Source organism: Ovis canadensis, chromosome 22 (genome assembly GCF_042477335.2).
Source record: "Ovis canadensis isolate MfBH-ARS-UI-01 breed Bighorn chromosome 22, ARS-UI_OviCan_v2, whole genome shotgun sequence".
NCBI classification, from domain to species: domain Eukaryota; kingdom Metazoa; phylum Chordata; class Mammalia; order Artiodactyla; family Bovidae; genus Ovis; species Ovis canadensis.
This window is the reverse complement of record NC_091266.1, coordinates 51,785,280-51,809,678: the sequence shown is the minus strand read 5'-3', so window position 1 is coordinate 51,809,678 and position 24,399 is coordinate 51,785,280. Positions and strand designations below refer to the sequence as shown.

At 43.8% G+C, this 24,399-nt stretch overlaps 1 protein-coding gene across 7 annotated transcripts in view; it reads left to right on the top strand.

The window, feature by feature from the left end:
• Window positions 1-24,399, top strand: part of GFRA1 (GDNF family receptor alpha 1) — a 230,609-nt gene that overhangs the window by 141,456 nt on the left and 64,754 nt on the right. For all 7 annotated transcript variants that reach the window (XM_069567626.1, XM_069567623.1, XM_069567627.1 and 4 more), the window contains one exon: window positions 20,322-20,658. In XM_069567626.1, the coding sequence (XP_069423727.1) occupies window positions 20,322-20,658 (337 nt within the window). The remainder of the gene's footprint in view (window positions 1-20,321; window positions 20,659-24,399) is intronic.

Below are 24,399 nucleotides of genomic sequence, written 5' to 3'. Positions count from 1 at the left end.
GCTCTTCAGAATTTTAAGTCACCTGTTTAGTGAAATGTTGTTCAGAATCCCTATTCAGATATTCTGCCCGACAGAGCAGTGTCATTTAGGCCAGCTCACCTCTTTTAGCAAAGCCTTCACACTTGCAGGTCAAAACACATTAGAGTGGAGAAAACATTAGCTTGAGATTGGATCCTGGAGTCTCATATTCCAGGCTTTTTCTGAGGTCATGTGACCTCCTCATGCATGTTTCTTATTTCCCTGTATGTTAATTTCCCCATCTGTGGCTCTTCCTGCTCGTTGGAGATACAGTTAAATTGGCCATATTCATTGTAGGGGAGAGAGACAGAGTTAAACTAGGACCAGAAGCCCTGCCAGCTGCTATCTTGTCCTCGACCCGTAAATCTAAATAACATTTGGGTAGCAGTTGCAATGTACAGATATTTTGTCATCAGTTCAGAGCAAAGTGACCCTTTCTGAAATCTGGCTTGGGGTCCAACCTGGAAACCACCATCACTGCCATTTGTAGGTTGTTAGCCACTCAAACAGTTGTTTACACAGAGTGCCTGAGGGTCAGTGGACCCATCGTGCTATGCTAAAGACAACCAAAGAATTTTATTCAATCCAACTTTCTTAGGAGAGTCATTAGGACTTCTAGGTATTAAAAAATAAATAAAAGGGAACTGACAGTTCCTGTTTGTCTGAGAAATGCTTTGCCCAGTGTCCTAAAACCCAGCCTCAGGAACTAGTTCATCACAAGTCTCCAAAATACTCCCAGCTTTTTCTCTTCACAGTAATTCAATTTGAATGAACATACACTCAGAGTATATGAACCGTACAACTGGTTTGAAGCAGGGATAAAGCTGGGATCATCCTCACCTCCATCCTGAATGGTACAATCATCTTTTATTTCATTCTGCTCGGCAGTGGTGGCAATTAAAGCTCCCAAAGTATGAAATGTTTTCATCAAGTCAGGCATTAAAAATATCGGCCTGTCAGAGAGGGCAGTGGACCTGTGCTTTACTGCCGCTATTCTTCAGCTGCACCAGGGCATGAAGTGGTGAGAAGCATTCATTTCATGCAGTGGGGAAATAAGGCCAACTTTGGCTTTAATCTTTATTATGAGGAGGCGAGTCTCTGTTGGAGGGTAATGAGTGGATGCACCCCATTTAGCTTAAAGTAACAGATCTATATAGAGTTGTTAATTTGTAGATAAATATGGGGGGTTTTTTGTACCATCGATGTCTCTTGATCCACACAAAGTGGTTATATTAATACTGAAACATTATTAATCAATAGTTTGCTCTTTAAAAATACATCAGTAGGACTACCCAATTACCTTTAAGTATATATCAAAGGGCACAAAGCAATCTGATGTGTACTCAAAGTCCATTAGAAGCCACCAGACATATTAATTAAAATGTCTAGTTACAGTGAGCTTTACAATGTGCATAAAAATTTTCTGCTTTGAGTAACAAATAGGTATGGGCTAACTGAAAAGCTGGAGCTTGCAAATCTATTTGAGGGCAGGGGAGGGCCTTAGTGGAACCTGGGAATGATTTATTTTACTTGAATCCAACATATAAAGGGCTCTTACTCAGGATTGTGAATGGAAAGCATCAGGATCCTCTCCTTGTGTGTGTGTTGAAGGGAAGGGAGGAATTCTCATAATTTGAAATTAAGCATTACCAAAATGGTGCATAGGCCTTCCCTTATAGCTCAGCTGGTAAAGAATCTGCCTGCATTGCAGGAGATTGGGGTTTAGTTCCTGGGCTGGAAAGATCCTCTGGAGAAAGAAATGGCAACCCACTCCAGTATCCTCGCCTGGAGAATCCCATAGATAGAGAAGCCTGGCAGGCTACAGTCCATGGGATTGCAAGAGTCGGACATGACAGCGACTAAACCACCACCCAAAATAGTGCCTGCGTGAGTGCTAAGTTGCTTCATTCGTATCCAACTCTTTTTGAACCTGTGGACTATAGCTCACCAGTCTCCTCTGTCCATAGGATTCTCCAGGCAAGAATACTAGAGTGGGTTGCCATGCCCTCCTCCAGGGTATGTTCCCGACCCAGAGATTGAACCCACATCTCCTCTATTGGCGGGCAGTGTCTCTACCACTACCGCCACCTGGGAAGCCCCCCAGAGAGGTAGGTGCAGTTAAGCCCCACTGGAGATTAAAGACAAAACTAAACACTAAGATGTGTGTCATCCAGCCCTTGCCGATCCTGCTGTGTGGCCAGGCATCGTTGAATTTGATCAATCTGCTTGTGGCAAAGGCCCACAATGAATGAGCCCCACAGCAGGGTCTCTGCCCTGCAGTAGCTATTTGTACTAATGGACGCCTCTGAATTTGTACTGAGAGGTAGGTAATCTACCATTTTGTCATCTAACAACAGTAGTGAGCTTTCCTTTCAGACTTCGGTTCTTACTGCCAGCAGCCCAGCCGTAAGAAGACTCAATCAGCTAAACTATTTACCAGACTGGCCCCCAAATCACAGACAATCCAGGAGCTTAAAGAAAAAGAGGAGAGAAAGCCAAGACATGTGAATGCTGTTTCCCTCGCCTCCCTTGCCTTGCCCGCACCGCTCCCACCCTCCCCCACACACATCTGGGTTCTGTGCATCTGGTTATTGCAAGGAGAGAGAGCATAAGCTCTTAAGGTCCAGGAATGGGATTTACAGTAATATGCTCACTAAACAGAACTCAACAACTAAGACCTGGATGCCCTGAGGAACGTGCTGTAATGGTTCTGGACTCTATAGCCTCGTACATTTCTAATGACTTTGTCAGAAACTGGCAGCCTCATCAGATCTAAGGAGGTGGCATTTAGATATGAGATCCATATTTAAGCATCACATACCCGAGCATCGCTGATTTAGGGATGTGCTCTCCCCCTACCCCTTGGCGTCTGTCCCTGGCCCATTATCCAGCACAAGTCATCCACTGAGACTAGTGTCAGGTGTAACTGATTGTCATTCAACGCAAGTGAAATCTTTAGGTGGACATTAGTCACTGCTTTAGACATGTTAGCTTCAAGTGGAAGCAGTCAATTACAGACCAGAGGTTTTATGACTACATTATTACCATCATACGATTAGGTTTTCAGCAGTAGCATTCTGTCTGATCGATCTGTGCAAGGACATTGATGGATCACTTTGTTCTTCAAATGTCAAATATGTGGGACTTCTGTGCTTTATGTATTTACTGACACGCTCATCTCCTGTGGATACCTTTTCCCCTCTGTGGTGTTCAGTTTTAGCAGATGATTGCCATCCCTTTCCTTCAAAGACTGTGTGGATTATATGTAATCACGTTTATAATTTTCTTCCTATTTTCTCTCCAGTGAGAAGCACTTCTGAGTTAACAGTACTATAAAGAAGTCTTTACCACACTAGGAGGATCTCTCATTGGTGTTAAGAAATAGGTTTAGACAATTTTATTTAGCTTTCTAATATGCAGAAATTAATTCCCAATTCCAGGGTATAGGTTTGACTTCCCAAACTTTGATTCTCCGTTATTATGCTATGTTTAATTTTTGCTTTTTTTAAATAAATAAATTCCTAAGTCAAATCTCTGAACTGCAAAAGCCACCACTATCACCCTCAAACACCAGTAAATATGTTCACACTTATAATACTGAACAGGATTTCTTATGTGAAATCCTTGACGGACTCGTAGAACACTCTTGGAGAGGGAGCTACTTTCAGTAAAACTATTAGGTCTTTAATCTAACCCTGAAGATCATCTGTCCTATGCAATAGGTAAAACAAAAACTGGGAAAGCTTTATTCCCCGACAAATGGCCAACTGGGCTTTCGTTTCGTTTTAAGAACGTCCCAGAGGGCACACGATGGCCCTGGGAATGCCAGCTCTCTAATTGATTCAGAGCAATCCCCATTTCTACCTTAGGACCTATAGTTCTACCGTATTTCTCTTTATATTTATTTTTGTTTATTTGGCTGCTCCTGGTCTTAGTTGCTGCATGGCACATGGGATCTTTTAGTAGCAGCACACGTGATGTACTTTGCTGACCAGAGATTGAACCTGGGCCTCTGACTTGGGAGCGTAGAGTCTTAGGCACTGGACCTCCACGGAAGTCTGTCCCCTCTACCAAATTTTCTATTTTAGGAACTTTCCCAACTCTCTTGGGTCAATTTTATTAGCTAGTACCACAGGGAGGAAACCGTCTAGTCTTTCCCAGTAAGGGAGGCACCTCTAGACACATCAAGGGAGATTCTCAGGGGTTGTTCATTATTCATTTTTTTAAGGCCAACCGTGTGTTTGGCAATATTGCGGTGTGTGCTTAGTCGCTCAGTCATGTCTGACTCTTGCAACCTCATGGGTTGTAGCCCGCCAGGCGCCTTTGTCCATGGGATTCTCCAGGCAAGAATACCAGAGTGAGTAGCTGTTCCCTTCTCCAGGCAATCTTCCCAACCCAGGAATTGAACCCTGGTCTCCCTCACTGTGGGCAGATTCTTTACCATATGAGCTACCAGAAGGCTAAATCACAGACCTAAAAGGTCTGGCTTTGTGTGGTTGGTTTTTCCTGTGTCTTGAAACAAGATTTTCTGCAACACAGAGCTTCTTCCATGAATGCAGGGGTGTTTGGGGCCCAGGCCTTCCTCCTATAAAGCAGAAATTCACAGCTGCTTTTCTTCTCTCTATCCCTTTCTTACCGATGAGCAGCGTGGCTGGCCACTCTGCAGCTGGCCTTTCTCACTTCTGTTGTCCCTGAATGCCCTAGCAAAAGGGTGACCCTGTACCTCTGGCGTGTCCACGGGTGCTGAGGACAGCATTAGCAGCTGGCCTGCACTCTGGCACTTACGCTGAATGTCATTCCGATCTCTGCAGGCATAAAGTTGATGGAATCATCTTGACCCCAGCACTCACATCCGGCTTCAGCCCAGGGTTAAATGTAACCATTTGAGTGGCCATTTCTTGAAAAAACAAAACAAAACAAAACAAAAAACAAAAACAAAAAACTAGCTAATATGCAAAACTGGATCTCTTATCAAAAAAGGCACATTTTGACACTTGAACAAGTTTTAGGGTAGAATACAAGCATTTTGCCTAAACTGTACCTTTTTATCTGGAGGGGGCTTCCCTGGTGGCTCATATGGTAAAGACTGCCTGCAATGTGGGAGACCTGGGCTCAACCCCTGGGTCAGGAAGATACCCTGGAGAAGGGAAAGGGCACCCGCTCCCAGGTGGCGCTAGTGGTAGAGAACCTGCCTGCCAATGCAGGAGACATTAGAGATGTGGGTTTGATCCCTGGATGAAGAAGTTCCCCTGGAAGAGGGCATGGCCACCCACTCCAGTATTCTTGCCTAGAGAATCCCATGGACACAGGAGCCTGGTGGGCTACAGTCCACAGAGTCGCAAAGAGTTGGACACGACTAAAGTGACTTAGCACACACAGTACCTGTTTTGATGAAGCGCATGTTGTTGTTCAGTTGCTAAGTCAGGTCCAACTTGCAGAAGAGTTGGACACCACTTGGCAATCTCATGGACTGTAGCCTGCCAGGCTCCTCTGTCCATGGCATTTCCCAGGCAAGAATACTGGAGTGGGTTGCCATTTCCTTCTCCAGGGGATCTTCGTGACCCAGGAATCAAACCCATGACTCCTACATTGGCAGGTGGATTTTTTCTTTCTTTTTCTTTTTCTTTTCTTTTTTTTTCACCACTGAGCCACCTGGGAAGCTCTCTGAAGCACATAGCTAAGTGGAAATATCAGGTTCTAGGAGCTGGGGTTGCCCTCATTGAGCCCAGTATTCTTCAGGGACACACTGTGTATGTACATCAGAGACACAACTGCTCTGTAGCTGATATGCTCCTGTGAGACAGTGAGGAAGGACACGTTCTAGAAGCGGCCTGAGACTTCTGGGTTACCCACTGCCTCAGCAGCCTCGCAGCATCCCATGGATGGGAACCAGGTGGGAGAACACCTCTGGGGAGGAGATGTGGCTTGGTGCCCACTGAATACCATGCAGAGATAGCTGTATTTACTCTGCCATTCCTGCAGGCGACAGAGCTGCAGATTAATTAAGTTGCACAGACACAATGGAGGTCCTGGCTAAGGAACTTTAATGTAAAGATTCCCGGGTTTTAAACTTAATCCTTGAGCTCACTGATATAGTCATTCAAATGGGGATCTAAGGAAAGTGATGCTGCGGCTCAGAAGGGTAAATGTGTGAATGCGTTTGGAACCAATTTAAAGTGAGAAATGAGCAAGGACATTTGCCAATACACCATTAAAATAAACTCGGAGGTTCACTGAGGCATGTCCATAGATGGACATACATGCCCGTTCTGGTCCTGCTGTCTGCTTTCTCTGCAGCTCATGGGAGGTTGTGAGGGGCGGGGTGCGGGAGAGGCCTTGTCTTAGCCCACCTTAGAAGTATCCGGGCTGGGACTCCCTGATAAATCTAGTCTGGGCTTCATTATGAAGTTACACTGGAAGCACAGTCACGGAGGATCCTCTCCTCAACAAGGTCTTCATGGAATGAGGCCTGAATGAGCCACCCACTGGAAGGTACCTCTTAGGGACTGCACTCCTGAAAATGTGACCAGAACCAACCAGAAAGTCTAGATTTCCTAGGAAGATAAATGGAGGTGCAGGTGGATAGTAAATAGAAATGCTTAACTGACTGAAGACCAGGGAATTCCAAGTCTGACCATTGGTAGTACCTGGGAACTTTGTAAAAATACAGATTCTCGGGAGGATAGCACAGGAAAAACTTAGGAATCTGTGTGTTTGGGGTTGTTTCCCCTTTATTTCTTCAAGTTTGTTCTCCAGAGGATTTTGAGGCCCCTGAGGTTTGTCACTGCTTGAAGCCACGAACTTTTCAAACACTTAAAACCTGTTGGCCGAAAAGGGAGAAGGTGTGCTAATTTTCATTGAAATAGGTCACCTAAGAATCTTTAACCAAATAAAATTTTATTAACCCGACTTGATATGAAACACCTTCTTGAATAAAGCAAAAACATCATTAAAAAAAAAAATATATATATACATAATGATGAGCTTCCCTGGTGGATCAGCAGTAAAGAATCTGCCTGCAATGTAGGAGGCACAGGAGACGTGGATTCCATTCCTGGGTCAGAAGAATTCCCTGCAGAAGGAAATACCCACCCACTCCAGTGGGGAATTCCATGGACAGAGGAACCTGGCAGGCTACAATAGGGTCGCAAAGAGTTGGGCACGAAGGAAGCAACTAAGTATGCACGCATACATATAGATGAAATGCAGATTCACAAAGCCAGTTAAGATGGATGTCCCTTCTCCCCATCATTTTCTGGAATGTGGCTACACTAAGTCTAGACATTTCTGCCCAGCTAGTGGCTTTCTCTCCCTGAAACCAGCCTCAGCGTCTGGCTACTATCTTTTGAGAAAGCACACCCTGAAAAATACAAAGCCCTGCCATTATTATTCATGCGGCTTTTGTTTATCTTCCCCAAAGAAACAATTGAGCTGTAGCAGATGAGTGATGGTTGCCGGGCTGTGGCGGAGGTAAAAGCCACTGCAGGTGGAGCGGCTTAATGGGGTATTAATTGGGAAGCAGGTGAAGGCAAACAGGTAGCACAGCAGGTATGTAAATAGGCTTGTGGGAAGAAAGGCATTGGATTTTATGCTCTTTAACTAAAAATAAAGACCTGATATTTAGCTTATCTTAGCTGAAATCCTGCACTGTGAGGGCCCTGACAACCGCCAACATCATCAATGATTCATTATTATCTCAGCATCGTCCAGGGGACTTAATAGGATCTTCAACCTCTTCATTTTTCATTGTTTCAGCTGATTGTTTGGCTTTAGAATGCATACTTTTCTTCTCTGTTTATATATCAGAGGTCAGAAAAACTGTTACAGATTGTATAGTGATGATGACATGTAAGCCTCTAGCCTGCCTTCTGGTAGCATCCTTTTGCTCTGTCTCATTGGAGAAATGCAGCACACCAGTATGAGTATGGATAGTAAAACTACCAAGAGCGCACACATCCAAATTCATCTTGTCCTTCCAATAGTCACCTTGAGGAAAATCACTTATTCCAGGGCTCTCATTGGCTCAAAACCTGTTCAGGGAAACCACTTCAATGAAAAAATCCTTACGTATGTTTATCACTTATTTTCTTCCCCTAAACATTACCCAGCATCATCACTTATTTCATGACCACACTTAGTGCTATATGACATTTGGCTTTTAAAATCCATCCCTGATGCAGAGGTTTGCAGCTGCTCAGAATATCCCAGAGAACACGCCTCAGGCTTCTAGGGAAGAGTTCCATGAAATGTCCAGAGTGTTGGCAGCCTCTTTGGGATAAGTGTCCAGCTTCTCAGAGCAAAGACTTTCCATGGCACCCACTTAGAAATTTCTAAATTTGGGCACGCTAGTTTGAAAGTTCAGGCCCATTATTTGAAGGCTATCTTATTTTATAGTAACTCAGAAAACTGTTTAACAAACCACTCCATGTTTCCCTTCCAGTTAGCTCTCTCTGGTATGTTGGTGAAAAAGTGGTGGGAAATTAGGTTCTTGGTTGCTTGGTTGGCTCACGTTTATTGTTTTCTCTGGGAGGAAGCAGCACTAATTTTGAAGAAGTGTTTAGCACTTAACTGTTGAAACAGCTAGATATCCGTGAAGCTTTCACAGGCTAAATATTAGTGGAGTCACAGTGTATACCCCGAAAATGAATTAGGTTCACATTTTCATGTAGATCTTTTCCTGAAGTTGAAGTCCTCATTACTGCTCAAGAGATGTTAGTAATTAAATACCTCTAATTAATGAAAATCAGACAAAAGCAAGGGCTTCTCTTTTTATCTTCAAAGACAGAGATGTTTGTAGATCTGTCTCGTTGTGGCTTTTGTCTGTAGGAGGACCACAAATCTGAGCTAGTTGGGATCAAGTGTCCTGGTCCAGAGAAAGTCATTTAAAGACTTTGCTTTTGGCAAATTAAAGGAGTAGGCATTTGAGGACGTTATAAAGATGATCTGAGATTCGGGAAAAAAAAATACTCATAAGTGAGAGTCAGTCCTACATGTAATAGCAAATTTCATGGTTGAAGATGCAATAGCATTGAGGACAATTAATAGTTCTGAAGCAGTCGTTGAGTTCTGGGGTAGGCCCTCGAACACATAATTAGATTATTAAAAATGGCCTGTCTTAGGCTGACTATTACTAAATTGAAATCCAATTATGGCTTTATGATTTTGCTGAAAAATATTTAGCTGTTTTATTTGAATCCTTGTAAGAGATCATTTCCTCTTTGCATCAGCGTTTGCACATGTCATAATATATTTTCCAAACAAATCTGACCTCAATTATCTTGGAATCTATCGTACATTAGATAAAATATATTTTAATGAGTGTTTTTATGTCTAATATCATACTTGTGCCTCTCCACACTTGAGGAATTAAAAGATGGCAGTAGAAGACTTCGCAAGTGTCTTTTTAATGAGAGGCATGCATATTTTAGAAATAACTAAATTGTGCCATCTTAATACACGGAAAGGCATTATGCTCAAATATGTGCCCGAGTGTGCTGCAACACAGACTTGGTTCAATTCTCAGTAATTGGCATTGGAACTGTAATAAAGCAGTTATTTGCAAAGAGATGGGCTTGGAATTTTCATGCACTCCTGCAGTGTGGATTTAAATGCTAAGTTAAATATTTATGAACCCGAGATTTTTATAATTGATCATTGTATGATTTATACACAGTAATTATAATTAGGTTGAAAGAGATTTTAAAAAGCCAGTTTCCTGGTAGCTAAGGCCATTAAATAACGCTAAGCTGCCAAAACAAAAATTAGATGGGAACCCAGCCATCAAGTTCCGAGTGCCTGTACCCAGGCCCCGTGTACAGTGAGGCACTGCACCTCACCAGGCACCTCACCTGGGCACCAGCTCCTACATCACCTGCTATCGTTTTTCATGCCTTTGTTTCAAACCTAGTTAAACATAAACAAGTAGAAAACTTCAGAGATCCAATGTGTAACAAAAGGAAAAGGTGGAGGAGGTTGGAAAGGTTAATTAAAAATGTAATGATCCCATTTGCTGAGACAGCACTATTAATCATTTTGCAGCAGCAAGCATGTGACTTACTTACACACCACTTACAGGAGGCATCTAATTTTTTAAGATATGGATGGTGTAGGGGGTGTGGGCCACAGTGTGTTCTTTATGGAAACGGTAGGTCTAATGGGTGAACTTGGAGTGAGTGAGCATGGGGCAAGTGCCTGACTTGTGGTTAATACAGGGCACTGTCTTCACCAGGCAGAAGAATTACATCCAAATTCACAGATACTCAGAATAATTCAGTCACTGTGAACTCTAGAGAGAAATCTTGGATATGACTTGAGGCTTAATGTAGTTGTGGAAGGTGTGAAAAAACAGGGCAAGGAGGAAATTCATCATTGTGTAATACAATATGTCTCAAATGGTGTATGAATGACAAAATGGGCTCCAAAGAGCCAACATTGTCTTTTAAATGTAATTTTTAGCACCCCAGCTGGAAAAGGCCAAGCTCTTGTAGGATCGATTACAAGGGTCACAGCCTGTACTATCAGATTTGCCATCTGATCCACATGGACAGCAGAAGACCAGACTGTCAGTGTGAGCTTCCAGAAAAGCCTGTTCTACCCCTGTGAAGATCTTGGAGCTTTCTGCGTATTTTTCATTTGCTGGGATAACACGTTAGAGGGAGCCTATTAGGAGAAGAACAGTAGTTATGTCAACATGGTAATTAATCAAGCCAGAAAGTAAGAGGAAACTGGTTGTGAATTCAATTCTGCAGCCTTAAAAAGAAGGGCAGAAAGATACCCGGAAATTGGCAAGCATTTGTAAACAACGGTCTTTCACTGTGTCTTGTGAACTTTCTGCTTAATAAAAACGCATCTTCATGCAAGCCATGCAAATTTTAATATAGCTACTGTTCTATTCCACCTCATCACCTATAGAAATGATTTCTAGATCCTTGCATCTGTGTTTCATCCTGAATCATTCTGACTGGTTTGCTGGTCTGAGCAATTGCCAATAACGGTAGCATTTTCTAAGTGTAAATAATGAAGGGCTGCCAGCCACAGCGATGGCCTCTTTGATTTGGGACAGTGTGAGGATTGTACTTGGGATAAAGGCAGATCCTTGCGCCAGAGGAATTTAGAATGTGAAAGAGTCTCCCAGTGCGTAATTCATCCTTGACACCTCCACATGTCCCTGTATTGGAGGGACCCTTTTCATTTGCTCTGTCTGAAGGTCGGGGTGGAAATTGTTGGTTCGTATACCCATTGGAGCAGCAAACAGCCGAGAGGTCAAGAGCTGGCTTGGTTTTGGTTTTCATTTTTTATGTTCATCCCTGATCAAGTTGTATCCTAAATACTCGATGTTATAATCAGAAAAGGCAATTTACACTATAAGCATCAAATAAAAAACCTTGAGGCTTGAAGGGACCTTAGATATATCATCTTACAAATGGGGGAAAAGCACTCAGGTAACTGGACCATGTTTCAACCCCCTGACTCTGAATTCATTACTCCTTTAGCAACATCTTTTTATTCTATGGTCTGGGAGCTGGCCCTTCAGTTGCTGTGAAGGTTATACCTCCCAAGAAAACAGGAAACAAGTCACATCAGATGTGATCACAGCCAGAAAAGCTTAGAATAATGACAGAGAAAGCCATATGTAACCTGCAAAGTAACAGCGTGGTGATGTGTAACTTTGAAAGGAAAAGCTGGGTAATGGGCTTCTCCATCACACAGTGCTCGGCGGGTGCTGGAGGGAGTTCTTTAGCCTGCCAAACCCACACGCACACGTCCTCCCCCAGAAGAAAGAATTTCTAGTAAACAGCCTTCATTCTGAGAATGCTTCCCATTCAGACAGCATCCCAGACATTCTACCAAGTTAAAGAATGAATAACAGCAGATGGAGGGGGAGATTAGAGTTGGAGGAGGAGGGGGGTAGCAACATTTTAATGCTGAGCTCTAAAATGAGCTGTGGAGAGGATGGCACTCAGAGTTATGGTAAAGCTGTTCTGAAGCCTTCCCACACAGGCGAGAAGGTGCGCGTGCCCAGCCCGTAAACTGGGCGCGCGCCTGCGCCTCCGCCCTCCCGTGTGTGAGTGGATGGGATGTTGGGTGTGACTCAGTGCCCTAAATCCATGTCTTCTGGCCAGTTCTCCCTCTGCCCTCGTCTTTGAGGTCGCAGTGTTGTGCACTGGGGAATGCATTTAATACATATGGGGCATCAATCTTCCCACCAAGTAAAAACTCACTACTAACTTCTTTGTCCTGTGATTTCACCTCTACTTATTGTGAACTTCACTGCAGCAGAGTATCTGAGAGAGAGCTGGCAGTGAATTTGTGAGGACTCTTAAGAGAGAGGTGAAAGTTTTCAGTGCTAAGGGTGGTTGTTTTCCATATTCTGTGCATGTGAGACTTTTCTTTTTAAAAAAGAATAAGGTATATACGTGAATCAACTTTTTTCAATGTTTTGTTTGCACATTTTCAAACCTACAGTCAACTGGAAAAAGTTTTACATCAAGCTACCTTCTAGAAGCTACCATTACATTTGAACGTAGTTGCTCTGTAAGTATCCATCCACGCGTCCTTCTGTGCATCTAGCAGTTCATCAAAGTTTTAAAAATGCAGATATCAGTATGCCTCCCCTAAATGCTTCAGGATATTTACCATTAGCCAGTTTTTAATATTTATTTCTTTTTACTTTGAGGTAAAATTTCTGTATGTACAGACTTTGTGTCCCATTCTCTTGAGTTTTGACCGAAATTTCTACTGAGATAGTGAATATTACTGTCACTCCAGAAAGTTCCTCTTGCCTTTTTCCAGTCAGCCCCCACCTCCATCCCCTAGAAACAACCACTCTTCAGATTATTTTTCCATCATAAATTAATTTTGCCTTTTCCAGAACTTCCAAGTACATGTTGAGTTGACTAAAAAGATGTTATGGAAAAAAAAAATCCAAACGAACTTTTTGGCCAACCCCAAATTACTCATTGTGTACTTTCTTTGTAAAGCTTCCCCCCTCCCCCTGAGAACAGTGTTTTTGAGATTCATCCATGCCATTGTGTGTATAAATAGCTCATCTGTTCTTATTTCTGAGTGCTATTCCATTATGTGGATAGACCACAGATTGCTAGGCGTTGTCTTACTGATGGATACATGAGCTGTTTCTCAGTTCAGTTCAGTTCAGTTCAGTCGCTCAGTCGTGTCTGACTTTGCGACCCCATGATTTGCAGCACGCCAGGCCTCCCTGTCCATCACCAGCTCCCAGAGTTCACCCAAACTCATGTCTATCGAGTCGGTAATGCCATCCAGCCATCTCATCCTCTGTCGTCCCCTTCTCCTGCCCCCAATCCCTCCCAGCATCAGAGTCTTTTCCAATGAGTCAACTCTTTGCATGAGATGGCCAAAGTATTGGAGTTTGAGCTTTAGCATCAGTCCTTCCAATGAACACCCAACACTGATCTCCTTTAGGATGGACTGGTTGGACCTCCTTGCAGTCCAAGGGACTCTCATGAGTCTTCTCCAACACCACAGTTCGAAAGCATCAATTCTTTGGCGCTCAGCTTTCTTCACAGTCCATCTTTCACATCCGTAGATGACCACTGGAAAAACCATAGCCTTGACTAGACGGACCTTTGTTGGCAAAGTAATGTCTCTGCTTTTGAATATTCTATCTAGGTTGGTCATAAGTTTCCTTCCAAGGAATAAGCTGTAACTAGTCTTTGGTTATTATCAATAAAGTGCTGTCATACTCTTGTCCTAATATTTTTATGGACATATGTCCTCATTTTCTTGGATGAATACCTAGAAGTAGAAATGCTGGGTTATAGGGTAGGTATATGTGTAATTTTATAAAAATCTGCCCCCAATTTTCCCAAGTGGATGGACGATTTTACTTTCCTGTTGGAATGTATGAGATTCTAGGAGCGCCACATCTTTGTAAACATTTGGAGTTGTCAGATTTAAATTTTAACCACCAACATAGTGCTTGTAATTTGCATTTCCCCGATAACTAACGATGTTTAACACTTTTTATGTGCTTACTGACCGTTCATACAACTTCTTTTATGAAGAAAAACCCATTTTTCAATTAGGTTGTTTTTTATGTTGGGCTTCTCATGTAGCTCAGTGGTAAAGAACCCCCCTACCAATTGCCCCTGCAGAAGACATGGGTTGGATCCCTGTGTTGCAAAGATTCCCTGCAGAAGGAAATGTCAACCCACTCCAGTATTCTTTCCTGGGAAATCCCATGGACAGAGGAGTCGGCAGGCTACAGTCTATGGGGTTACAAAGAGTTGGACGTGACTTAGCAACTGAGCATGAATGCAAATATGTTTTAAATATTTGTCCTTCATCAGATACATGTTTTGCAAATATTTTCTTCTAGTCTGTGATTTGTCTTATTTGTTTTCTTCATTTCTTAAGAAATTAAGTGTCTTTTGATGAGTTTTTAACTTAGTGAAATCTACTTACCAGTTTATTTAAAGTTGTTTTTTGTACTATTTTCTAAGAAATATTTGCCTGTAATTTTCTTCTTTTTTTGCATTAGATTCTACTATTAGGGTAATGCTGGCTTCGTGTATCAATTTGGGAAGGGTTATGAGAATGTTTTGTGTGAATGAGAATTAGAAGCAAAAAGTCACTCATTTACCTGTAAGCCGGAAATCAGTTAGTGGCCTCTTGCCTATCTCAATGTGCTAGGTTGCACACTGTGGAATCTGGCTGAAATAATGATAAGGAGACGGTGCTCTAGCAGTGTTATTTATCAGTGAAAACAGAATCAGCTCAAAGTGAGGCTGAAGCATGCCAGGTGCTAAGTGGAGTGAACTATGAGCCATTGGTTTGGACATAAAATGATTCATCCTGTTCCCACTTCATGCAAAATTTTTCTTTGGATTTCACATATAAATGTGATCAGACAATATTTGTCCCTGTCTGACTTATTGTACTTCGCATAACGCTTTCCAGGTTCACCTGTGTGTTGCAAAAAGCAGTATTTCCTTCCTTTTATGGCTGGATAGGGTTCCATTGAAAATCTACACCGCATTTCTGTTATCTGTTTGTTCCTTGATGAACACTTGGCTATTGCAAATGATGCTTTAAAGAACATGGGAGTGCAGATATTTCCTTGACAAAGTGATTTTGTTTCCTTTGGATATATACCCAGAAGTGGAATTGCTGTATCATATGATAGCTCGCAGTCATGTGAGAATGTTAGCTCTATTTTTAATTTTTTGAGCGACCTTTATACTGTTTTCTCTGTTTTCTGTAGTGACTATACCAATTTACAGTCCCACCAACTGTGCACAAGGCTTCTCTTTTCTCCACTATCTCCCCAGAACTTATTATCTCTTGTCTTTCTGACAAGTTCTCTTGATGACAGTTGTTCTAACAGGCCTGAGGTGATATGTCATTGTGGTTTGATTTTCATTTCCCTACCAATCAGCATCTTTTCATGGACCTGCTAGCCTTTCATATATCTTCTTTGAAAAAATGTCTCTCAGGTCCTTTGCCCATTTTAAAATTTGAGTTATTATTATTATTGTTGTTACTTTGGTGATTGAATTGTACAAGTTCTTTATATATTTTGGAAATTGACTCCATATCAGAACATGATTTGCAAGTATTTTCTCGCATTCCATAAGTCACCTTTTCATTCTGTTGATGGTTTTCTTTGCTGTGCAAAAGCTTTCTAGTTTGGTGTAATTCATCTTGTTTATTTTTTGTTGTTATTGGTTGTGTCATACCCAAAAATTCACTGCCAAAACCCATGTCAAAGAGCTTTTTTCCAGGCCAATTTTTAAAAACTGTATTATATGGAGAACTGCCAGAGAGCAGTAAATTTTCTGGACCTTGTGTGTTAAGTTTAATTATTTTCATTATAATTTTATTTGAAGTTTATAAGCACAAAACCATCAGCTCTTATTCTTTGCTTTTATACAAACTGTAAAGACAACACAGACAAATTAAGTGTTAACAAAACATTAAAAACTATGAAATGTGAGCTGATAACATACATTTAATATGAGAAATGATATTGTCTGCTGAAACTAAATTGGTGCTTACAGTTTGTATGTAATTCTCTGTTTCAACATGTACTGTTTTGAGTTTGACAGGCCTACATTACTGGGTGCCATACGATGACTTAATTTTTCTGTCATTTTTCTCCATTTGAACTTACATGAACTGTTTGTTCCTATGTCCCTGGCTACATCATGTAAGTATTAAGTCAACCTATGTGCCTCTATATTCCTTTCATTTTAGCCAGAGATCATAAAGTACCATTGAACACCAATGAAAGTGAAAATGTAGGTGGTGAAATGTGTATCAACATCCACCTGATGCGAAGAGCTAGCTCACTGGAAAAGATCCTGATGCTGGGAAAGATTGAGGGCAGGGGGAGAAGGGGGCGACAGAGGGTGAAGTGGTTAGATGGCATCAATGATTCAGTGGACATTAGTTTGAGCAAACTCTGGGAGATAGTGAAGGACGGGGAAGCCTGGCATGCTTCCCCGTGGGACATGACTTAGCAACTAGCCTTTAGGGCCTTATCCGGATGCTGCAGAGTTTGGTCATATTCCTTTATTTTAGATCATCATTCCAAAATGCATAACTTAGAAATCTCCAGGACTTCCTTTTGTAGTCCAGTGGTTAAGAATCTGCCTGCCAATGCAGGGGACCTGGGGGGTTAGAGTCCTGGTCTAGGAAGATTCCAGATGCCGTGGGGCAGCTAAGCCCATGTGCCACAACTACTGAGCTTACACACTCCAGAGCGCATGTAATACAGATGGAGCATACCCTCACTTGCCACAACTAGAGGAAACCCAGGCGCAGCAATGAAGACCCAGACAGCTTAAATGGAAATAAAAGAAATCTACAGCTGTAGTCCCTCAGAATTACCAATCACTGCTGCCAGTGGGCCCAACAGCACCACCTCTCAAAAGAGGAGAAACCCAGAAGTGTCACCAGGGCCTGGTGGAGGCCCTGGGAATCTGTTGGGGCATGTGGTGAATATTTCACTCCTTGGGTCCTGAAATGGCTGAGTGTGAAAACAGAGACACAGGAGCAAAGCCACTTTGGGAAGGTCATGATGGAGAAAATGCTCCAGGTGTGCTTGTTAAACCAGCAGGATGTGCGTGCAGCTGCTGGCGCCCTGCACCGCTCACCTAAGAAGGGCTGAAGGTCTTGTTTATCGCCTTGCACGTTAAATTGTTGAATTCACATGTCATAAAGAAAGACATGAACCTGGGGCATCACAAAATACTGCTGGTAGTGCCCGAGTATATTTTTTGTGATTTCGGATATTTACACATAGTTCTTTCTTAAAGTGAGGCACACCATCAGTAGACCAAGGAGAATTTTTCATTCCCTGAAATGTTGGACTTACTGTGTCTGCTCTTGTCTTGTATAAAATTTTGCTTTACAATACTAGAACATTTAACATGAGATCCTGGTGGCTCACGAGGTAAAGAATCGGCCTGTGATGCAGGAGACCTAGGTTTGGTCTCTGGATTGGGAAGATCCCCTAGAGAAGGAAGTGGCAACGCATTCCAGTATTCTTGCCTGGAAAATCCCAGGCCCGGAGGAGCCTGGTGGGCTACAGTCCATGGGGTCACAAAGAGTCAGACTTGGCTGAGCGACTAACACTATATTCTTAACATAGTTCTTTTTTAAATTTTATTGATTTACAATGTTGATTTATGATGTTGTATCGGTTTCCTCTGTACAGAAAAGTTACTCATCCATACACATATATACATTCTTTCCCATTTTTCTCCACCATGGTTTGTCACAGGACACTGAATATAGTTCCCTGTGTTATGCAGTAGGACCTCATTGTTTATCTGTTCTATGTATAATAGTTTGCCTTTGCTAATCCCAAACTCCCATATGTTCTCTCCCCTAACCCCACTCCCCCTTGGCAACGACAAGCCTGTTCTCTTTATCTGTGAGTCTGTTAGTGTTTCATAGATATGTTGATTTGTATTGTATTGTAGATTCCACATATAAGTGATATCATAAAGTATTTGTCTTTCTCTTTCTGACTTAGTTCACTTAGTATGATAATTTTTAGGTACCAGTGGGCAGAAGGCCTAAATAGACCTTTCTCCAAAGAAGATATACAGATGGCCAATAGGTGGATGAAAAGATGCTTGACATCACTCATTATTAAGAGAAATGCAAATCATAACTACAGTGAGGTATCACCTCACATCAGACAGAATGGCCATCATTAAAAACTCTACAATATGCAAATGCTGGAGAGGATGTAGAGAAAAGGGAACCCTCTTCCACTGTTGATGGAAATGGAAATTGGTGCAGTCACTGTGGAAAACAGTATGGAAGTTCCTCAAAAACCCTAAAAATAGAGCTGCCGTATGATTCAGCAGTCCTACTCCCTGGCGTATACTCAGATGAAACTATCATTTGAAAAGATATATGCACCCCTATGTTTATTGCAGCGCTATTTACATTAGTCAAGACGTGGAAACAACCAGAGTGTACATGGACAGATCAATGGATAAAGAAAATGTGGTTTATACACACAATGGAATATTACTCAGCCATCAGGAAGAGTGAAATCATGCCACTTAGATTTTAAATGCACAATACAGTATCGTTAACTGTAACTGGGATGCTGTACAGCAGATCTCTAGAACTTACTCATCTTGCATCACTGACACTTTATACTTCTTGAATAACAACTCCCCATTTCCTCCCTTGCTGGAACAAGGGAGGAAATGGGGAGTAGCTACCATTTGTACTGTTGAGTAGCAGTAACTGTCATTTGTACCGTTGAACAGCAGTAACTACCATTCAACTTTCTGCTTCTCTAAGTCTGAGAGTTTTCGATGCCTTGCGCATGTAGAGCCATAGAGGATACTGTCCTCCTGTGACTGGTTTATCTCACTTAGTATCATGTCCTTAAGGCTCATCTGTGTTTCTGGATATGACATATTTCCTTCTTTCTTTAAGGTGGAAAAATATTCCATGTGCCCTTTATATGGATACTAAATACACTGTCCTGTCTTTCAGTCCCATCCAATCCGGCTGAACTCTCTTTGCTCTCGTGCTAATTCTCAAATGCCTTCATGATCCCCATCAGTGGGGGATATAAAGAGAATGAAAGGGGGTTTCAGAACCCAAGAAGGGGCTGAGGCCTGAGCGGAAACTTCCTGGGGTTTGAATCCCACAGTTGTGTGGTGCCTGTCTGTTGCCTCCTAGCTGTCTCTGGAGGGTCATTGCTGCACCTAATTATCAATTTTCCATGAGGCGTATTATATATAACTTGGCTCTTGGAGGTTTTTCCATCACTTCCCCCTCTCTTTGGTAAGACCTATATTGTGGGAAATAGGCTTCATTTCCCTTATCCACTCATCTTTTAACTTGACCCATTGGACTTGGCCCTGCCAGCCCACCCAGCCACCCCAGTGGGCCCCACCTCCTCTGTGTTCTGTCTCCAGCCTCACAGAAGGCCTCCTGGCCATGGATGGCCCTGGTTTCTCTGAAAGCCTGAGCACAGAGGGCTTGGGCAGAAGGCAACATATGTTTTGTGAGATTCCTAAGGCCTATGGTTTGTAAGCCCACTGAAATTCTATCCAAAATACTAACTGAATTTTTCTAATCTGCAACCTCAGTACTCACAGATCCCACATTTTCTGTGGTAAGTTAAATGGTAATTGAGGTTTGCAAATTTTTATGTAATTTATTCTGGTTTCCTTCCAGTGGCCTGTGAGCTCAAACTTAAATACAGCTTCGATGTGGTTGCTTCTTCCTGTTTAGAGAGCTGGCATAATATTTTGTCTTCTGGGCTCAAATAACCATGCAATTACTCTGTAATCATATAGTAATTAGCATGTACTATGTGCATTTATTACATAATTATATTCCTGGAGGATCGCATGGCAATTATACTTACATTCAGCATATCATTTTATATACTATATAATAAACAAGTATATAATTTGCTGCTTTTTTCTTTTATCCTAATTTCAGTTTACCAGCCAGGAGCTGGAAACTTGTTTTCCTGTTGCCTTGTTTAGGCCCAGGCAGGCAGGTGTCTGAGCTCCTTTGGCCTCACTCAATACCTCCTAATTATACCTCTGAGACAATGCTAGGAGCTTATGTGCAGCCATGGGTTCCCAGCCTCTGTGCCCCTGATGCTTCCTCATTGTCACAAACTCATTAAGTTATTAGCTTCAAAACACAGAGCTGATGAGAGCTGCCAGGGCTGCCAGGTGGTGAGAGGCCAGATCTCAGTGCAAGCAGAGGACCTGTGCGAGCCGCCCCGGCACCTAGCCCTGTGGTCACCTGCCTCTCTCTCCTTTCTGCAGTGGAGCACATCTCGAAAGGGAACAACTGCCTGGACGCCGCCAAGGCCTGCAACCTGGACGACACCTGCAAGAAGTACAGGTCGGCCTACATCACCCCGTGCACCACCAGCATGTCCAATGACGTCTGCAACCGGCGCAAGTGCCACAAGGCCCTCCGGCAGTTCTTTGACAAGGTCCCGGCCAAGCACAGCTATGGGATGCTCTTCTGTTCCTGCCGAGACATCGCCTGCACCGAGCGGAGGCGGCAGACCATCGTGCCCGTGTGCTCCTACGAGGAGAGGGAGAAACCCAACTGCTTGAGCTTGCAGGAGTCCTGCAAGACCAATTACATCTGCAGGTAAGTGCGCCGGCAGCTGCGTGATGAATGAGGTGGCAGAGAGTGGCCCGCTCTCTGTTTTCTCAATTTCTTCGTGGGGTGGGAGAGGGGAGTGGTTGGGATGGATGGGGCCAAAACTGACCTCTGCCTCCAGGACAAGGTCCTTCAGAAACTGGGCAGGCATCAGGCTCTTGCACTCAGGAAGGTTTCCATCTTTAATCTGAGAATGAGGGAATGAGGGAAATAGGACTGTGCTCAATAAGTTCAGAGAGTCACCTGAGGTCAGGTGAGCTTGAAGACATGTGCCCCCACTACTAGAACTGAGAGCTGTCAGGGGTCAAAAAGGGTTAAGTAAGTGGAATGAGGGCTGATGGAAATAGAGGGGCGCTTCACATCAAGATCACAAAGCTGCAAGACAGCAGCAAGAGGGTGGAGCTGTGTCCAGCCCTGAAGAGGAGAACTTCCAGAATGCCTAGGTCTGTTCTGGGTCATTTAATCATCAACCTATCTGAGAATAGATGCTTTCCATGCTTCTGGATCTCAGCCCCGATCAGAGACCTGGCAGAGTCTGGGCTGTGTTGTTGAAAACAGGCACTTATTTTCCTTTTTGGCCATGTATTAATTTATTTTAATGTTTAGGGACTCCATGAATATATTGTATGTATATATACTTTCTTCAGAGCAAAAAAGCTGTAGAGAATTAAGTAGAAAGAAAGGAAACGTGTCTTGTCTTTCTGTTCTCACTTGCTCCCAGCCGTCACTGTCGACAGTTTGATGTGTGTCCTTCCAGAACTTCGGGTTGAATTCATTGCTGATGGAAGCCAGTAGATTTTGATTAGCAGAGACTCGAGTCTTCGCAGCCTGAGGCAATGCCGGTGCTGCATTCAGAGCACAGGGTGGATGTCAGGTTAGAGATGTAGACGGGGGCATCATCGGACAGCACCTGTACTCTGCCCTCGGGACAGAGTCAGGAGTCTTCAAATACGGTTGCTGACAAAATCCCACGCACTTGATAAATTTCACGGGCGGACAAGTAGGTGAAGGTGTGACTATATGCTTGTTTTCTTCTAAGTTTCCCCTTTCTTAGGAGCAGAAGGCAGAGAGGAATCTGTCTGATAGTTGGGAGGATTCTGGTGAGCGAAAGTTCTGGTCAGTTTAAGTTTTCTTCTGATAGACCGGAGTCCCGTTCTTTCCTTAGTCTAGCTCTGCTGCTGAGTTGCTTCAGTCGTGTCCGACTCTGTGCGACCCAGAGATGGCAGCCCACCAGGCTCCCCTATCCCTGGGATTCTCCAGGCAAGAACACTGGAGTGGGTTGCCATTTCCTTAGTGACCAAAGGAAAATAAAAGTGCTCGTTAACCGGAGAACCCCCCTCGTGCAGAAGACTTTCTGGAAGTAATGTCTCCATTTTTTTCCCAAGATGGAAGCTATGTGAGGAAGAACTCAAATGACTGAGCTTGTGGGAGAAGTCAGGTGTTCAGGCAGTGTGACTCTTCCTCACCTGTCACCCCTGTTTCATTGAGACCCTCATAGCTGAGTGCTGTGATCGGGGATGGCTGTGCTCCAGGGGTCCTGAGGAAGAGGCAGGGCCTCCTTGCAGCCATAACCTGGGGAAACCAATCCTCCAGGGACTCTGAGAACTTTCTAGTGCTAAGTCACTTCAGTCGTGTCCGACTCTTTGTGACCCCCATGGACTGTAGCCCACCAGGCCCCTCTGTCCATGGGATTCTCCAGGCAAGAATACTGGAGTGGGTTGCCAGGCCCTCCATCAGGACATCTTCCCCACCCAGGGATTGAACCCGTGTCTTTTATGTCCCCTGCATTGGCAGGCAAGTTCTTTACCACTGAGTGTGATGAGGGGCCAGACCAAGGGAGAAACTGCGGGAGCTTCACCTTGGATTAGAATGCCAGGGAGCTGAAAATCTAAAGATTATCACCTGAAGACCCTGCACCCGAATCCCATGTTCCTGGGCCCCTTCAGTCTTTGAGCAGGAGTCCTTCTGCTAAGAGCAGGTCTTTCCAGGGTTTTCCTTGGCTGGAAGCCAGCTGCAGCCATCCCTGTCTCTGCAGGAGACGTCACCTTTTCACTGATGGTTCAAGCCAGGAGGCCTGGAGACGGGAGGCTGCTATAAGCGGGGGGAATGGAGCAGTGAGTCAGCCCTCCGTCCACTAGGCCACGGCTGGGAGGAGGGAGAGAGCATGGTGATGGAGCCTTCCCTCCTCTTCTAGCGAGGTGTGTCTTGCACGAGACGTCCAGAGAGGCTTCCTGATACCCCCTCTGCAGCCTGAAAGCCTATTCTGAGGGTTCGTTTGCATCAGTTGGCCTGCCCTATAAAAACAGAAACTCTTTGGAGGGTTGATGAGAACTAGTCAAATCGGATTGCTTCCCTGCTAAGCTGCGGTGAGAAACAGCAAGAAGTTTGGGAGCTTGGAAGTGTTCCGAGGAGGCGGCAGGAAGAATCTATAGGGAAGGGGATGGTTTGGGTGCTGTTGAGGGACCAGGTTGGCTCCAGGGACCATGTGCATTGCGGCAGCCCCGGTAGCATGGAGTGACTTCAGCTGATGGAGCAACAAGGAACAGGGGACAGCTGGACAGCCCTCACCTAAGGACTGACTGTGCCTGGTCACTCCCAAGGTTGGGCTGCGGTGACAGCAGCCACCACTGGACTGGAAGTGACAACCAGAAACCGCTTTTGTGTGTCTGCCGTGTTTCTGGCTCTGGGCTGTTTGGGAATCTAGATCCTAGACTGTTGGGGGCCCGACCAGGGGAAATTGGCCTCAGTGTGATTGATGGGTTTTATACCCCGTCTTGAGTCCTCTCTAGGAAGGTGAATCAGTGACTTCCCCTGGTGTTACCTGTCGTTATTTAGACTGGAATTTCTTTCCTGAGCTGAGCCTGGACTTATCACTCATGATTACCCCCTCCCTGTCGCATGTGGTAAATGTAATTTAAGCTGCTAGGTAGGCTGGCAGTGTTTTCTTTCATCAGGTTTTATTAATCTTGTCTTTAATTTTATGCCTTTTATTGCATCCCTGCTCAATCCATCTCAGTGAAGCCCTTGTAGTTACTACTACCCACAGCAGCAGCTGGAGCTTTGGCGGAGGGGGATTCATGTTAAAGTAGCTCTGACCTAGATCCATCAGAGGAAGGGAGGTACCCCCAGTGGGATGGCGAAAGGCCCAATGTGAGGATCCCCAAAGGGAAGGGATGACAAGAGGGGAAGTCGCTTCCTAAAAAGCATATTCTTTGAAAGCGCGCCTTTCAAATGTTCCATTGCCATCTCAACATCAGCCATTATCAAAGAGCTGCTGAAGCTCATTAAAACTTCCCTGCACTTAATGTTTTCCAACTCCAAGCACACAGGTTTCCTTCCCCAGGGACCAGCGGTGCCTCTGCACAAAACCTGTCTCTCCGGCCTTATGCCTTCAAACAGAGGAGACGCAACTTCAGCGTTGCCTTTTGACTTTATTTGCCTTTTCTGCCTTCCCCTTTTAGAGAAGCCAACAGGTTCTTTCCTCTCGGGGTGGCAAGGGAGAGGTGAGAGCTTGACTGTTTAGTCCTCCTAAGCTTGTCTGCAGAAAAGCAAACTCGGAGGTAGTAGAGGAAGGAGGTGATGAAATGTAACAGCCTCCAGGTCTTACCTGGAGGTAAGCACAGTGTCTCCCTTGCCAGTTTGCTCTGGTTGGTTTGATCCTAAAGGGAGCCGATTCCTTTATCCTTGATGCACCTGGTTATATGTACAAAATTTAAACTTGCGACTCTC